The following is a 17,741-nucleotide window of genomic DNA, read 5'->3' as shown; positions in this document are numbered from 1 at the left end:
TACTTTCCAAGCGCTTAGTACAGTGCTCTGTGCACAGTAAGCGCTCCATAAATACGACTGAATGAATGAATTTTTTTTTAGAGATTGCTTTATCCAGGGCCCGACTATCTAAACTGTGGATTGCCGTGTCCTTTGCTTTGTTCTCATCCTGCCCTTGCCCGACTTTTGGCTAATGCACTTCTAGCACCATCACTACTAGGTAATGGCCAAGGAAAGGGAAAGAAAATTAAAATCGAGTCATTTGATTTTTCAGTTTACTAGCATCGTAGATAATAGTATAGGGTGGGGCAAAACGTTAAAACTTGGCTTAAGTGCTTGTGTGCTTTTAGTCATTGTAATAGTATTTGTTCAGTGCTTACTGTGTGCAAAGCATTGTATGAAGCACTGAGAGAGAATATAGAGGTGGAAATTAAATATGGTCTTTTTCCGTTGGGGGCCTGACAGTCTTACCTGTCCCTCTCCCTCTGGCCTGCCTGTCTTTGGCCTAGTAGAAAGAGCTTGAGTCTGGGTGTCAGAGGATGAGGGTCTTAATCCCAGCTCTGCCAGTTGCCTGCTTTGTGACCTTGGACAAGTCATTTAACCGTACTATGCGTCAATTTCCTCATCCGTCAAATGAGGTTTCAAAACCCATTCTCCCTCCTGCTTAGACTGTGTGCCCCAGGCGCGAGAGAGACGGTGTCCACTCTGATTATCTTGTATCTACTGCAGTGCTCAGTATAGTGATTACACAAGTGCTTAATAAATATCAACGTTGCTATTATTATTAGGCTGTAAATTTCTTGAGGGCAGGGAGTCCATTTTGACTTCTGAGGTACACTCCCAAGCACTTCGTACTGTGCCCTGCGCTTACTAGACACTCATCACATACCATCAGTTGATAGGTCACCGTCCCGCTTTTCTCCCAATACATGAGTGGGCCGCGGATACTTTAAAGGTAACTATTCCAAACTCCTGGGAAGTGATCGCTAATGGACCGACCTCTTCTTATCTTGGCGCAGTTTTGAGTGGAACGACGGCCTGTTCGACGTGACGTGGAGTGAGAACAACGAACACGTGCTGATCACCTGTAGTGGAGATGGGTCTCTGCAGCTGTGGGATACGGCCAAAGCCACAGGCCCACTGCAGGTCTATAGAGAACATTCTCAAGAGGTAAAAGAAGAGAACTCCCGCTTGCGATTTGGTTGCGTGGATTTGGAATGAAAGGCAATGGTGTGGGGTTAGCTACATAATTAAGGGTCTCTTTCTAGAATCCCCCGACGGGGGGGGAAGTGTTTTTTGGTCAGCAGTAGTGTGAACTTCAGCATTTCTGCAAAATACCTTAATGCCATGTGTCACTTATTATTTGATCATGCAAATACAGTGTGTGGTGCGACGAATGTTGTCTCTGGCCTGCGGTGGTGGGAGAGGGGAAGGAAAAGGGCAACCTTTCACTAAGCAGTGGAAACCCCTCTAGTCATTCGAAGAGTGACATTACTGTATATTAATTCAGGCAGTTCCTTCAGTTCCCTGGGCAGTAGAGCGATGTCTGCAGCCACAGTCCCCTGTGATAGAGACGGGGGATAGATACGTATCAGGCTGTATTACAAGGAAATCCTTACATCTCTAAGGATTTTTTTCAGTGGGATGTAGTAGAAGTTTCAATTCCTTAGATCAAGCTCACAGCTTCTTGAACAAAAAAAAAGACATCTTAACTCAAACTGTATTTGATTCAGGGTAGCTGTATTTCTAAGTTTAGAAGATAGGAAGAATCATTAGGTTGCCTTTTTAAAAAGGAGAGAAAATGAACATTTACACATTTTCTGCTGGGTGGAGTACTTGAGTAATGGTCTTTGAGAGTCATGAAACTGTCCCTTTCCAGCTGTAATTTTTCCATTTACTCTACCGTTCGCTTTGTTGGAAAGGCTTGATACCTGCCTGCTTACCTTTTTCTGCTCCGTTTTCAGCCTCAGAGGTTTAAGGCCTTCACTCGGCCCTAGCCTCCCTTGCTTGGTTTGAAGGGAGAGGGAAATAGGGTCCTAACGTCCTGATGCTTTGCCCGTGTGCACTTGTCCCTTTGGGTTCCTGGAAACCGACGGCCAGGGTGTGGCACGAGGTCTTCTTCACATGTGAGGTGGTGCCACAGCTGCTGTACCTCCCTCTGTGCCAAGCAGTGTGTGAAGCACTGGGATAGATGTAGTACCTTTAGATCAGACTCAGTCCCTGTCCTACAATCCACTAGATTGTAAAATCCTTAAGGGCAGTGATTGTGACTAGGGATTGGGTCTACTTTCCGTATTATACTCCCTCAACCTCTTAGCGCAAGGCCGTATACACCGAAAGTACTCAGTCGACACCATTGGACGGTAAATTAAATTATTTGCCCACGGTCAGAAGGCAGGCAAATGGCGTAGCTGGAGTTAGAACCCAGGTCTCCTGACTCCCACTCCTGATCTCTTTTCACTAGGCCACACTGTTTCTTTCTATTGTATTTATTACTTGAAATGCTTACTTACACTGTGAGCCTCATGTGAGATTCATTCAGTCACTCAATCGACAGGGACTTGGTCTGACCAGATTATCTTGTATCTACCCCAATACTTTGGCACATAGTAAGTGCTTAACAAAATACCACAATTATTATGTTCTCAAAACCCGCCACCATAAAAGAAAAAATTGGAATTATTTCCTGCTGAAGCGATACTCTAGTGAGAAGCACCGGGGCTTAGTGGCAGGAGCAGGCGAATGGGAGTCAGAGGTCATGGGTTCTAATCCCAGCTCCGCCACTTATCAGCTGTGTGATTTTAGGCAAGTCACTTAAATTCTCTATGCCTCAGTTACCTCATCTGTAAAATGGGGGTTAAGACTGTGAGCCCCATTTGGGACAACCTGATTACCTTGTATCTACCCCAGTGCTTAGAACAGTGCTTGGCACATAGTAAGCACTTAACAAATACCATTATTATTATTATAGGCTCTGCATATCTAGTTCACACACACACACACACGCATCCCCACCAGCTCTCTCCACAAGGACCTATTAGCGTCTGAAATCAAGCAATAGAGCTATGTAGCAATAATGATAAAAAGTATGACACACAGCATGGCTTAGTGGAAAGAGCCTGGGCTTCGGAGTCAGAGGTCATGGGTTCGACTCCCGGCTCTGGCACTTGTCAGCTGGGTGACTGTGGGCAAGTCACTTAACTTCTCTGTGCCTCAGTTACCTCATCTGTAAAATGGGGATTAACTGTGAGCCTCACGTGGGACAACCTGATTACCCTGTGTCTACCCCAGCGCTTGGAACAGTGCTCTGCGCATAGTAAGCGCTTAACAAATAACAACATTATTATTATTATATGAGGTTGTGAGACTGGATACAGTCTATGTCGTACACACAGCTCACAGTCCAACTTATCTCCATTGTACAGATGAGGAAACTGAGGTCCAGAGAGGATGGGATTTGCCCAGGATCACCCAGTAGGTCAGTGGTGGATCTGGGACTCAAATCTGGGTCTCTCGATTCCCAGTTTTACGTTCTTTTTACTAGGCCTTGCTGCTTCGGTTGTATAGTTTCTAAATTTATCCAGTTCTGCTACCCCTTATCTACTGTCTTTTTGGGCTCCTGAGGCTTTTGAACCTCATATGACTCATGAGGATTTCTGGAGCACATCTTTTCTCCACTTCTCCCTCATTACCACTCATGAATGCATGCTCTGTCCTATGTAGAGAGGTCTTGGCAAGAGTAGAAGAAGAAAAAATGAAGGAGAGTTTAGAAAAATATAAATGGAAAGCGTCTTTCTTGCTCGTAGTTGAGCTTCAAGGACTCCTTCGGCTCTCAAGTGATGTACCAAAGGAGATGGTTGGAACAGTAGTTCCTACTCCTAAATTTTCATTGTAGCTACTACAGTATAAAATATACACATTTTCCCTTCATTTTTATAAACACTTAAGAGCTCAATGGATTTCATAATCCTTTGCTAGATGGGTTGTTTTTTCTTTAAACCTTTATTTATAACCCATGAGAGCTTTTCTTGGAGTTCAGTGACTGTGGGTAAAAAAGTGTGTTTGCTGTTTGCCAGAGCGTCACCATGGCCAGAATCCTATATCAACAAAATATTGAATATGTGACCGTGGTCACATTGTGTGCAAAATATTTTCCATTATTTTTTATAATTAAAAAGCATTACATAGTTTAAAATCTTATGGATTTTTTAAAAGCAGAATTTCTTATACTTCTAATTATCATACAAACTGGTAGTTTAGCTCCTGAAAATAAAAATGCAAAGTTTCAACCAGTTAAACCTCTTTAAGTTATTCTCTTTTGAAATGCATTGATGACTTTAAATTGCATAACACATTTGGAGACCTGAGGGTATTTGGCAGGCTTTTTTTGGCAAGGAAACTGTTGCAGTATGTTAAACACCAGCCATTCTTAGTTTGCTGCTGTATTGTTATGTAATTACCTTACTGTTTGACTCTCATCTTAAGAAAAAAATGTTTATAACTCAGAGCAGAGGGTGAGTACCCTAATGTTATCATTTAGTAATTTTTTCTTGCCTTTTGCATTAGTAGGATTCTACCTTGTTCAGTAATCTAAAATCTGAGTTCAAGACCTTTTCATTTTCTTTCAATTTTAAAGACAAATTCGGAGAATTGGACCTCTGCTAACAGTGGTTATTTAAAACCTTAAAAATTGTGGTGAAGCTACTATCTCTGGGGTGAGTTAAAATTGGGGTCCTTCAGGAGACTGTAAAGAGAATATTGGTAGAAGGGATAAGAAATTACGCTGCCTATGCTTTTTATGGTATTTGTTAAGCACTTTCTATGTGCCAGGCACTTTTATAAGCGCTGGAGTGGATACAGAGTCATAGTCTCTGCCCCATATAGGGCTCGCAGTCTTAATCCCCATTTTATAGATGAGGGGACTGAGGCCCAGAGAAGTGAAGTGACTTGCCCAGGGTCAAACAGCAGACAAGTGGCAGAGTCACAGTTCCTTCTAACTCCCAGTCCCATGCTCTATCCACTAGGTCACGTGGCCTCTCTATGTCCCAAATGCTACTAGGCAAACAGCTAATACATTGAAAGACAACTAAGATCATTTTGGGAGTTGAAGAAGCTTCCATAGCCAGAGAGACTGAACATATTGGGATCAGCGCCCTGAAAAGACAGAGGCTGAGCAGGGATGTCTTTGGAATGTAGAAAATCATGAGGCTTGAGGACAAGGGCAGCACAGAATTGTCATTTACCAGATGGCACAACATCCGGATAAAGTGATATCCATTGAAATCTGAAGGTGGTAGGTTCAAAGTGAGCCAAAAAACACTTCTTCACACAGTGGGTGCTAATCATATGGCATTTGTTGCCACAGGAGCTATGTAAGATTAAAATATGAACAGATTTAAGAGATGTCTGGATAAAGTCATGGGTAATATAATAATAATAATAGTATTTTAGTGCTTAGTACGTGCGGTATTTAAGTGCTTTAAGCGCTGGGGTAGATACAAGGTAATCAGGTTGTCCCTCATGAGGCTCAGTCTTAATCCCCATTTTACAGATGAGGTAACTGAGGCACAGAGAAGTTCAGTGACTTGCCCCAGGTCACACAGCAGACAAGTGGAAGAGCCAGGATTAGCACCCATGATCTCTGACTCCCAAGCCCCTGCTCTTTCCACTAAGCCACGCTGCTTAGTAAGAGTGATATTCGTTAAGTGCTTATTATGTGCCAGATACTGTTCTGAGCAGTAGGGCACTGGGGTAGATACAAGAAGCAGCATGGCTCAGTGGAAAGAGCCCGGGCTTGGGATTCAGAGGTCACGGGTTCTGATCTGGACTCCGCCGCTTGCCAGCTGTGTGACTTTGGGCAAGTCACTTAACTTCTCTGTGCCTCATTTACCTCATCTGTAAAATGGGGATTAAAACTGTGAGTCCCACATGGGACAATCTGATCACCTTGTATTCCCCAGCACTCAGAACAGTGCTTTGCACATAGTAAGCGCTTAACAAATACCACCATTTATTTTTTTTTCCCCATCCCACATAGGGTTCACAGTCTTAATCTTCATTTTACAGATGAAGGAACTGAGGCCCAGAGAAGTGAAATGACTTGTACTAGGTCACTCAGCAGACAAGTGTCAGAGTGAGGATTAGAACCCAGGTCCTCCAGACTCCCAGACCGTGCTCTGTCCACTAGATCACAGATAAGCCCCTCCTTAATGAGTTCCTAGTGGACAAGTCAGGGATATAGAGGGAAAGTAAGGTATGTTAGATGGTCCATTCCTCAAGATTAGGGTGACCATCAAGGAGGAGAACCATCACCCAGTTTCTCCAACCTTCTGTTGCCACTCTCGGGGAACGTGCCTACCAACTCTGTTTTCTTGTACTCTCTCAAGCGTGTAGTGCGGAGCCCAGCAGAGAGTAAGCACTCCATAAATAATAATAATAATAATAATAATGTTGGTATTTATTAAGCACTTACTATGTGCAGAGCTCTGTTCTAAACGCTGGGGTAGATACAGGGTAATCAGGTTGTCCCACGTGAGGAGCACAGTCTTAATCCCCATTTTACAGAAGAGGGAACTGAGGCACAGAGAAGTGAAATGACTTGCCCACAGTCACACAGCTGACAAGTGGCAGAGCTGTGTCTTTAACCAGTCAATACTAGGTTGGAGTGACCCCTGGCCCTATTCAGTAATGGTGTTTCTTACATTCAGGTATTGGGTGTTAGGAAGAGCCAAAGCTTACAGATGACATCTAGCTCCAAGTCTTGAAATTTAATATCAAGAAAACTGAACCAAGTCTGCTTTTTGGTAGAGCCTAGTCGCACCTAGAGAGTTTTCAGTCCTCTACCAGTCTTGAGTATGGGAGGGAGAGTCAAGCAGACGCATAGCCATTCCATTCCTAGCTTGGGCAGTGGCTAGCGAGTGGAAGGCGATCTGCTGCAAGTCAAAACTCCCCTGTGCCGGGCAGCGGCGGCGGCGGCATGGGACAGAATCGAGGGCGGAGACTCAAGTCTACTGCGTGGAAGGAGGCAACAGTAAACCACTTCCATATTCTTACCGAGGAAACTCTATGGATCCACTACCAGAACGATTGCAGATGGAGGTGGGGCGTTCTGGGGGAGATGTGTCCATGGTGTCGCTACGGGTCGGCGACGACTCGACGGCATAAGACATGAATTGGTAACTGTTATACTGTATACGATTATATGAACATGCCAAGTGTTTAGTAATTCTTTTCCATATCTTGTCCTTGTTTTTTTATTGTTTGGGGTTTTTTTAATGGTATTTGTTCAGCGCTTATGTGCCAGGCACTATACTAAGCTCTGGGTAGTCGGGGTCCCACGTGGGACTCTCATTCTTAATCCCTGTTTTACAGATTGGATAACTAAGGCACAGAGAAATAAAGCGACTTGCCCAGGATCACACAGCAGGCAAGTGGCAAAGCAGGGATTAGAACCCAGGTCCTTCTGAGCTCTAGGCCTATGCTGCTCTACGTCATTAGGCCATGCTGCTCTTCTGTGAAAGTGATACTGATAGACAAGAATTAAATCACCAATATAGGAATAATAGCCTCATTTCTCTTGGTGACATTCTTTTATTGGAGACCATAAAAATCCACATATTGAATTAAGGTTATTATACACATGATCATAGTTTCATGAACAACGTATGTAAGCTGTTGTCTCTCAGAGATACACTCATGGATGTATGTCTCCCCATTGGCAACGACATCTTTGAACCAAAGTAAAATTCCAATATTATTTGAATTTCTAACAAAAAACATAAACTAGATAATATCTTATTTGCTACTGTGCTCTCTCTAAGAAAAATCTAAGCAACATGGCTTAGTGGATAGAGCATGGGCATGGGAGTCAGAAGGACCTGGGTTCTAATCCTACTTGTCTGATGTGTGACTTTGAGCAAGCTACTTAACTTCTCTGTGCCTCAGTTACCTCATCTGTAAAATGGGAATTGAGACTTTGAGACATGGATTGTATCATCCTTATATCTACCTCTGGGCTTAGTACAGTGCCTGGCACATAGTAACCATTTAACAAATCCCATTAAAAAGTCTTTTTTAACGGGATTTGTTAAATGCTTACTATATGTCAAACACTGCTCTAAGCGCTGGTAAGTAAAAGGTAAGTAGGTCAGGCACTGTCCCTGTCCCACATCGGGCTCACAGAAAGTAGGAGGGAGAACAGGTATTTAATCCCCATTTTACAGTTGAGGAAAATGAGACACAGGATTTGCGCAGGGTCACAAAACAAGAAAATGGCAGAGCCAGGATTAGAGCCCGGGGCCTTCTTATTCCCTGTTCTGTGCACTTTCTTTGCATTAAGCCACATTGCTTCTGTCAGAAGAAAACAATGCAGAATAGGTTTCATGTATAATTTCCAAAAATATAACCAGTTTCAATTAATATACATAAGCCCTAGAGCAAAATTTGCAGTAGTTAATTCAGTCTTTCATTGGTTGGAAGGCACTGGAGTGGAGATTTGGATGCTGGTAGCACTCAGTGGCTTGTCTGTAAAGAACAAGTTCATTGTTGGAAGTGATGTTTTTTTCTGTTTAAATTTCTTCTTATGTTATTTAAAAGCACAAGTCAGTTTCAAGTAAATGCCAAGACAGTGTGTTCCAGAATTGCCCCTGTTCTCCTCCCTTCATCCCTCTTTCAGAAACCCCCAGGAGTTCATTCATTCATTCAATCATATTTATTGAGCGCTTACCATGTGCAGAGCACTGTACTAAGCGCTTGGAAAGTACAGTTCGAGTTGATGAGCAAGAGGGGTTTTGTTTTTTTCTCATTAAGACTGTGAGCCGCATGCAGGGCATGGGCTGAATCTAATCTGATTAGCTTGACTATACCCCAGCACTAAATAATGATAGTAATAACTTTGTATTCGATAAGCGCTTACTTTATGCCACACACTATATTAAGCGCTAGGGTGGATACAAGCAAATCAGGGTGGACACAGTCCCTGTTCCACATGGGGCTCACAGTCTTAATCCACATTTTATAGATGAAGTAACTGAGGCACGGAGAAATGAAGTGACATACCCAAGGTCACACAGCAGACAAGTGGCAGAGTTTAGTACAGTGCCTGGCATATACTGAGCATTTAACAAATGCCATTAAAAAAAATTGCTTGTAAATCAAATCCAAATTGATTGAGCTGCCCTCTCTGTTCTTTTTGCTCTTCTGCATCACAAGAAGGCATGAAAAGGGTCTTCCAGCTCCAACTTCCTCAGCGTTGTCCAACGGGGTCCCTCCCGCCCGGCATGTCTAACACAGAGGCAGGCTTGTTATGCTTGAGAGGTGAGGCCGTGCTTAAAGCTGGGCAGACAGTGTCAGAGTTCTTTGGGGGTGGGTGGGCTCCCAGAAAAGCAGTTAAGAGTTCAGAAGGTAAACTAAGGCTCAGGCCTCCCTCTTGAGATGGGAGTCAGGGAAGGAGAGCACGAGCAAGCCGTTAACACGCAACGCAGATCGGCCCCTTTGAATCGACGTGAAGCCGCTCATCTGCTCATTCATTCAATAGTATTAATTGAGCGCTTACTATGCGCAGAGCACTGTACTAAGTGCTTAGAACGTACAATTCGGCAACAGATAGAGACGATCCCCGCCCAGTGACGGGTTTACAGCCCAGCCAGGAACACCAAAGTGCCAAGAAGACCGGGTGGGCTGGAAACGTACTAAGAAAATTGCCGGCACACATCTGCTCGACTTGCTCATCATTGATGCTGTGGGCTCGTTTCAAGCCTGAGACTCATGATAAGTCATATCATAATAATAATTATGGTATTTGTTAAGCATTTACTATGTGCCAGGCACTTTACTACCACCGCTTCTTCCCACCCCTAAAGCCTTCTGCTCTCACTCAGCTTTAGATATAGGCTTACCAACCGAATACACCCTCAGTGACGGCTTTGGGGTAATCAATCAGTGTGGCCTAGTGGGTAGAGCGTGGGTCTGTGAGTCAGAAGGACCTGGGTTCTAATCCCGGCTCCACCTCTTGGCTGCTGTGTTCACCTGGGCAAGTCACTTCACTTCTTTGAGCCTCAGTTCCCTCATCTGTGAAAAAGGATTAAGACTGTGAGCCCTATGTGGGACAGTTAAACTGTAAGCCCATCAAAGGGCAGGGACTGTCTCCCTGTTACCGATTTGTACATTCCAAGCGCTTAGTGCAGTGCTCTGCACATAATAAGCGCTCAATAAATAATAGTAATGTTGGTATTTGTTAAGCGCTTACTATGTGCCGAGCACTGTTCTATGCGCTGGGTTGGATACTGGGTAATCAGGTTGTCCCATGTGAGGCTCACACTATTGAATGAATGACAGGGACTGTGTCCAACCTGATTAGAAGCAGCATGGCTCAGTGGAAAGAGCTCGGGGTTGGGAGTCAGGGTTCGTGGGTTCTAATCCCCCCTCTGTCACTTATCAGCTGTGTGACTTTGGGCAAGTCACCTAACTTCTCTGTGTCTCAGTTACCTCATCTGGAAAATGGGGATTAAGACTGTGAGCCCAACGTGGGACGACCTAATTGCCTTGTATCTACCCCAGAGCTTAGAACAGTGCTTGGCACATAGTAAGCACTTAACAGATTATGTCATTATTATTAGCTGGTATCAACCCCGGTGCCTGGCACACAGTAAGTGCTTAACAAATAGCATAATTATTATATTTAATGAGCACTTACTGTGTTCACAACGAGCTTCCGGTCTAGAAGTGTAGAAGCACTTAGTATATATCATTACTTGTCCCTCGGCTCTCTTTGAGGGTTCAACCCATGGGGAGAGCAGAAGCCCCGAAACTGTTGCATTCTATACACTGTGAGCTCATAGTGGGCAGGAATGTATCTTTTGTTTATGTCATACTCTCCGAAGTGCTTAGTACACAATTGAAAGATTGAATTCACTTTTAAGTGAAGGGATAAGATGGCATAGGGCAAGTATGGTGGATGATATGAATTACTGAAGAAGTTTTGGGGAGGGCAGGGAACGTCTCTACCAACAATGCTGTATTGTACTTTCTCCCAAGTGCTTAGTTCAGTGCTCTGCACACAGTAAGCACTCAAAAAATACAGTTGATTGAGTGGATTTCTATGCTTTAGGCACAGGACAGGCACGCCAGTACTAAAACCCAGGATCAACATAGAGGAGAAATCTTAACCTCTTGTCTCCAATCCCTCCCCCCCATTCCCCACAACTCCCACCTTCTCATCTCAAGTGAGGCACAGACCCAGAGGTCAACAATCCTGGAAACCTTTTTTGTAATAAAAAAGCATCGAGAATGTTTTAAAATTCCGTTTTCTGCGTTTTGTGTAAATATCCTTTTTGTATGAATTTATATAACGTATTTGCAAAGGGATTTTCAGTAGTCCCTCTCCAATTCCTGCGGATGCATTCTTTAGAGTTCGTTATCAACAGAAATCAGCATTCAAGAACTGTTGTTTCAATAGAAAATAAAGGGGTACTTTCTAGATTTCCTATGTGTAATCACGAAGTTAATACACATTTTTTGGATGCCAAAGGGGTGCATTATGCGGAAATAACTCTAAAGCAGAACCAGTCTTCTAATAAAACACCTGTACATAGTGGAAAAAAAACCCACCAACACTTTCTAGTGATTTCTCATTTCTGCCTGTGTCTCAGTATAGCTTTTCTTGGTATTTAAGGCATGATCAAAAACCACATTCATGATTCCTCCTCTAAGGTAGCAGCAGGATACCATGAGCTTGGCCTCAATATTACAATTTAAGGGTATGAAAAAACAATAATTCTTTTGATTTACATTGAGTTTTGCCCTACTACATTTTTTCATGAAGCCCAGCACTTAGTTCTTGGCATATAGTAAAACATAACAAATACCATCATCACCATCATTTTGAGGAGGGTGCTGTTAGGGAACTTTTTTTTTCTTGGGGAAGCAGCATGACCTGGAGGATAGAGCATGGGCCTGGGAGTCAGAAGGATCTGGGTTCTATTCCTGACTCTGGCACTTGTCTGTTGTGTGAAGTTGAACAAATCAGTTGACTTCTGTGTGCCACAGTTACCTCATCTGTAAAATGAAGATTAAGACTGTAAACCCCATGTGGCACAGGGACTTTCCAACCTGATTAAGCTTGTATCTACCCCAGCACTTAGAACAGTGCCTGACGCGTAGTAAGCACTTAAATACCATCATTATTATTATTCTGACAGTGCAAGCCTCCTTTGGATTTAAGTCTTTAGTCCTAGCTAGTGACCATAACCCCCGTATTCTAGGAGAATTGGGTGCTTTGGTTTCTCTGAACTGTTAATGTGAAAAAAGCCCCCTTAATACTTTTGAATGCTGTAAAAAATAAATCCTTCATTTGCAAAACCAGAAAAATAGAAAAAATTAAGGACTAGAGTATTCCTGCAGCAACAGTTATGTTTTTAAAGCTTGTGTTATCCAGTGTGGGACAGTCATTGTTTCAGTGTTAAAGGAGTTGGAGAAAGATGGCATGAATACAATATTGTATTCAATGAAAATATGTCTTATCAGTGGTCTGTAATGAGTGCTTATTATGTGCAAAGCACTGTACTAAGGTAGTGGGAGAGTAAAAATACATCGTCACTTTACTTCTCTGAGCCTCAGTTACCTCACCTATTAAAAGGGAATTAAGACTATGAGCCCCATGTGGGACATGGACTGTGTCCACCTGATGAGCTTGCATCAGCTTGAAGCAGCGTGGCTCAGTGGAAAGAGCATGGGCTTTGGAGTCAGGGCTCATGAGTTCGAATCCCAGCTCTGCCACTTGTCAGCTGTGTGACTGTGGGCAAGTCACTTAACTTCTCTGTGCCTCAGTTCCCTCATCTGTAAAATGGGGATTAAGACTGTAAGTCCCACGTGGGACAACCTGATTCCCCTATGTCTACCCCAGTGCTTAGAACAGTGCTCGGCACATAGTAAGCGCTTAACAAATACCAACATTATTATTATCTCTCCCAGGGTTTAGTACAGTGCATAGCACATAAGTACTTCAATACCATTAATAAGTAAATAAATAAAAAAAAAGTTAGACATGTTCCCTGCCCAGGATGAGCTTTTGACACACCCAGTGAACATAAAGAGGGTTCTGGAAGACTGTAAAGTCTCCTAAAGCTTATTTCAAGAACTTTTCTCCCATTTTCTTCTGGTATTTAGCAGATCATTAGCACCTTAGGAAGAGCCAATTTGCAAAGCTTCAAAGTCAGTTTCCATTAAGCACTGAATTTTAAACAGTTGCCCATTGTTTCCCCCTTGAAATGGTAATGTGCTACTGATAACTATTGCCTGAAATTCTGTTACTTCTTGCTGAAATAACATAACCAGTTCACAGCTGAGTTGCAGTCATCCTCCTATATTCTTCCATCAAGTTCTATCCAAATCACATTCTGAAATACCATAATTTTTGCAGGAATGTAGAACTTGTTTTATTGTAGCACATATCCCAATTCACTTTGGAAAGTAATCATTTGGAATTTTTCCATTTCATTGGATTTGTTCTAGGAATTTGCCTCTCCAGTTTTCCCTTATGCCTGTTGGGAATTTAGATTTTGAGCATTCTAATTAGTATTATTGACAATCACTTTTTAATTTTTAAACTTTTCTGAAATATGTATTAGTTCATATATTGGCATAATGCAGCTTTAATCCATTAGAGCAACTCTATGTGCAGTAATTTAAAACTGAATTTCCTTTTGAGATCAGATTAATCCCTTTGGAGTCGTGTATTACTAGGTTCACAAATCTGTTATTTTCTAACCATATAAATTCCACCAAGTATTTGACCTTCCTCATTCTTTCATGTGACCGAATGTCTTGCGACCCAAATGAAGCTTCCAGGGGTTTGGGTCAGTGGCCTAAACAGATCAAGGAGGAAAGGGGACACAAGTCCATAAGAAGAAGGGAGCACTAGAGAAAAAGTGACAGGGACAAATATTTGCTAAAGGGTAAGTGGAATTTCAGTTAGGTGGCAGTAATAAATCTAATGAGTCTGAAAAACAAAATGAGTGAAAATGAGAGGAAGGAAACTGAAAATTTTGATAAAAAATATGGAGTTTTGTTTTATACAGACTCTTTAGATCGTATAGAGCTTCCTGAGGCAACCTTAGTTAAAAAAAAAATATGGTATTTGTTAAGCGCTTACTATGTGCCAAGCAATGTTCTAAACACTGGGGTAAATACAAGGTAATCAAGTTGTGCCACGTGGGCCTCACACTCTTAATCCCCGTTTTACAGTTGAGATAACTGAGGCACAGAGAAGTTAAGCAGCTTGCCCAATGTCACAAAACTGGCAAGTGGCGGAGCCAGAATTAGAAGCCACGTCCTCTGACTCCCAAACCCGTGCTCTTTCCACTTAATGTTAAACCATTAATTATAATTGTGGTATTTGTTAAAAATTTACTCTGTGCCAAGCACTGTACTAACCACAGGTAGGTACAGTATAATCTGGTTGGACATAATCCCTGTCCCCACATGGAGCTCACAAACCTACATTTTGGCAAATCCTAAGTGACAGCCCCCCAAGAGGACCAGAGCTTTGAAGATATGCAACCCAGTATTGAAGAAGTAACTATTGCTATTAACTGGCGAGGAATTCCTAATAGTAGGTACAATAATCATGGTATTTTTTAAGCGCTTACTATGGTGCCAAGCACTGTTCTATAAAGTCAGTTACTTCTATTGACCCCGACTTGAGTGTATTGGTAAATATTAGAAAATTTTCAATGTTGGAAAGTGCCAAAGGTTGAAAAATAAGCCTTCAATAGACGGTGACATATTTCACACCATTTCCAAAGCTGTATTCTAAGTAAGGATGAAGAAAAATGCATTCATTAGCTGCTAAAGGAAGGCTTAATATTTGGGACACTATCCTATGAGAGTTGTAACCTTTCTCAAAAGTATAGCCTGCAAGCAAAAATGTACTAAAGTAAATTACCCAGGAGCTCATCTATCTAATCAAATGTAAAAGTTTACAAATTTTAAGTTTGTCTTTTTCAGTTAAGGTCTATCAAATTAAAACAATGCCCTGCATTTCAAATGCTTGAGAGAGGACTTGAAAATATAAATGCTAAGTATTTTCATTAGATTTTCTAAAGCATAATGTCCTATGAAATAGGAAAATTGAATAAAAAGTGAAAGATATTTCTAGTTTCATATGACATTAGATGATCCAATAAATGATTGTATTACCCACAGAGATGTTCTTAGAGCACAGGACGTAGAAATAGGAGTCTGGGATTCTGGCGCTAGCTCTGCCACTTTTGACATTGGCATGATGATTGGCACTCTTGAAACAAAGGCGAGAAGGAATACCTGCACCTCTTTTCTCCTCATCCTCCCCTGACCACCCGCACAGTTTGCATCTCACCATTACCCGTGGCTCTCTGGTTATGAGGGGAGTGAGAAATTTTGTGGGAGCTTGATCCCACCCAAAGGGAAGGAGCATGGCCTAGTGGATATAGCATGGGCCTGGGATCTCTTCATACAGTGCTCTGAAACAGTAAGTGCTCAGTACACCATTGATTGCTTGTTTGAATGCTAACTGTGGGCAGAGAAATGTACCGTGCACTTGGGGGAATACAGTACAACAGAGTTCCTAGACGATCTCTTCCCACAAGGAGCTTACAGTCTAAAAAGGGACACAGATATTGAAATAAATTACAGATGGGGAAAATGGCAGATTATAAAAATGTATACATAAGTGTGGAGCTGGAGGTGGCGTGAGTAATCAAGTGCTTAAGGGACCAGTCAATAACTGCCCAATTGTTTATAAATATATACACGAGTGCAGGGAAAGATTAAAGAATACTTTCACAAGCACTACAGGAGGCTGCTGGGCTGATGATTTAGGAGAGGGGAATTAGGAATGGCTTCCTGGAGGAGTTGAGGTTTTAGGAGGACTTTGAATCTAGAGAGAACTGTGGTCTGTTAGAATTGGGGTGCGGGGAGAGGAAATTGCATTCTAGGATAACAGTAAATAAGAAGACGGGGTGAGGGGAGTCAGGAGTGAGGTAAGGTTGGAAGATTCTCTTGAAAAGGACTACAAGAGGGAGCTGGGAAGAAGCGGGTGAAGACAAACATATGTAAAAATGGGACAGATAATGGTAGGTCTTGAAACTGATCATGAAAAGTCTTTTATTTGGAAGAAAATGACAAGCCTATGGAAGTTTTTGAGGAAGGTTGTAGTCTTTGGGGTCATATAAGGGCCTTTACAAAACTAGTGAGGAGCTGTTTCTCCTGATTCTGTTTCTTCTCAGATATAGCACTGCTTTTTTAAGTTACACTTTTTTGCAGAATTTAACCTTTTATTTATTTCATGGTAAGTCTGTGGTCAGTGCTCTACTTATATTTTAAGCTGCTTATAGGCCAGAGGCTGTACCTGAATTAATATCTTTGTACTTTCCTCTATTCTTAGTACATTGCTTTGTACATTGTATGTGTTTAACAAATGCTATAATCACATTTCTGAGCATTATTAATAGTAATAATAATAACAATAATAATAATGGTATTTGTTAAGCACTTACTCTGTGCTAAGCACTCTTCTAAGCACTGGGGTAGATACAAGGTTATCAGGTTGTCCACTTGGGGCTCACAGTCTTCATCCCCATTTTACGGATGAGGTAATTGAGGCACCAAGAAGTTAAGTGATGCCGAAAATCACACAGCTGACAAGTGGCAGAGCTGGGATTAGAACCCACGACCACTGAACCCCAAGCCTGGGATCTTTCCACTAAGCCACGCTGCTTCTCTCAGACTTTGCTACTGAATTAAATTAAAGGGATCTCAGTGATATTTGTATCAATTTTATTTAATAAAGTATTTTTAACTGAAAGTATGTAGTATTGATTTGATGCAACATCCATTATGTAAAGTGAACATTTCCATGACTTGCTTTTGGTTTAACTTGATCAGGGAGGTGAAGAAAGTGAAACCTAGATTAGAAAGGCAAAATAGGATAACTAAACTGTTTACTGTAAGATCTGAAAGGATCATGCCAGGTCTTAGAAGCCTTCTCTAAGAAAGGCCAGATATGGTTATTAATTTAATTTTAATATCTTTTGATAAACACTGACAAGCATGCTTTTTGGGATGACTAACTGTAATCTTCTCTGACATTTCTCCAGAGTGCTGCAGACAGTGGTTTGCAGATTGTTGTTTTTCAATAGTATTTTAGTCTCCTTCTCAAGAGGTCTGTAGAAAATGGTAGCGTCCAATCCATTTGGGTTGGGAGTCCTGCTTCAAGGCAGGGGCTGGACTAAATGACCTCTGAAGGAACCTTTCAAGCCTGTGATTTTATGATGGGTGGTGGACTCAGCTTCTGATTTCTGACTCTTTTTCATTGTTACTGATATCTGTAACATTGTCAATGGTATTGGAGAAGGAGCCAAAACATTCAAATATGCTGATTTTAAAACTGATTTTAAACTTAGCTTCTGATTTCTGACTCTTTTTCACCGGAGGTTACCGATATCTGTAAGTTATTGTCAATGGTATTGGAGAAGGAGCTAAAACATTAAAAGATGCTGATTTTAAAACTTAAAAATATGTTTTAGGTTTACAGTGTTGACTGGAGTCAAACCAGGGGAGAACAGCTTGTGGTATCCGGTTCGTGGGATCAAACTGCCAAACTGGTATGTCAGCCATACAGTATTCACGGGAAATAGTGTCACATCGATACATATCTCCTCATTTTCCTTTTCCCAGTTTGATTTTTAGCCAAGCTACTTCCATTGAGATGCAGTGAAAAGAGCACG

General features: G+C 41.9%; 1 protein-coding gene across 3 annotated transcripts in view; it reads left to right on the top strand.

Annotated features, from left to right (window-relative positions):
- The window catches only part of PEX7 (peroxisomal biogenesis factor 7), an 84,626-nt gene that overhangs the window by 6,861 nt on the left and 60,024 nt on the right, over window positions 1-17,741 (top strand). For all 3 annotated transcript variants that reach the window (XM_029057938.2, XM_029057940.2, XM_029057939.2), the window contains 2 exons: window positions 999-1,149; window positions 17,541-17,618. In XM_029057938.2, coding sequence (XP_028913771.1) covers window positions 999-1,149; window positions 17,541-17,618 — 229 coding nt within the window. The remainder of the gene's footprint in view (window positions 1-998; window positions 1,150-17,540; window positions 17,619-17,741) is intronic.

The sequence above is a fragment of the Ornithorhynchus anatinus genome, chromosome 2 (genome assembly GCF_004115215.2).
Source record: "Ornithorhynchus anatinus isolate Pmale09 chromosome 2, mOrnAna1.pri.v4, whole genome shotgun sequence".
Taxonomy (NCBI): Eukaryota; Metazoa; Chordata; class Mammalia; order Monotremata; family Ornithorhynchidae; genus Ornithorhynchus; species Ornithorhynchus anatinus.
This window is presented reverse-complemented; position numbering and strand designations above follow the sequence as displayed.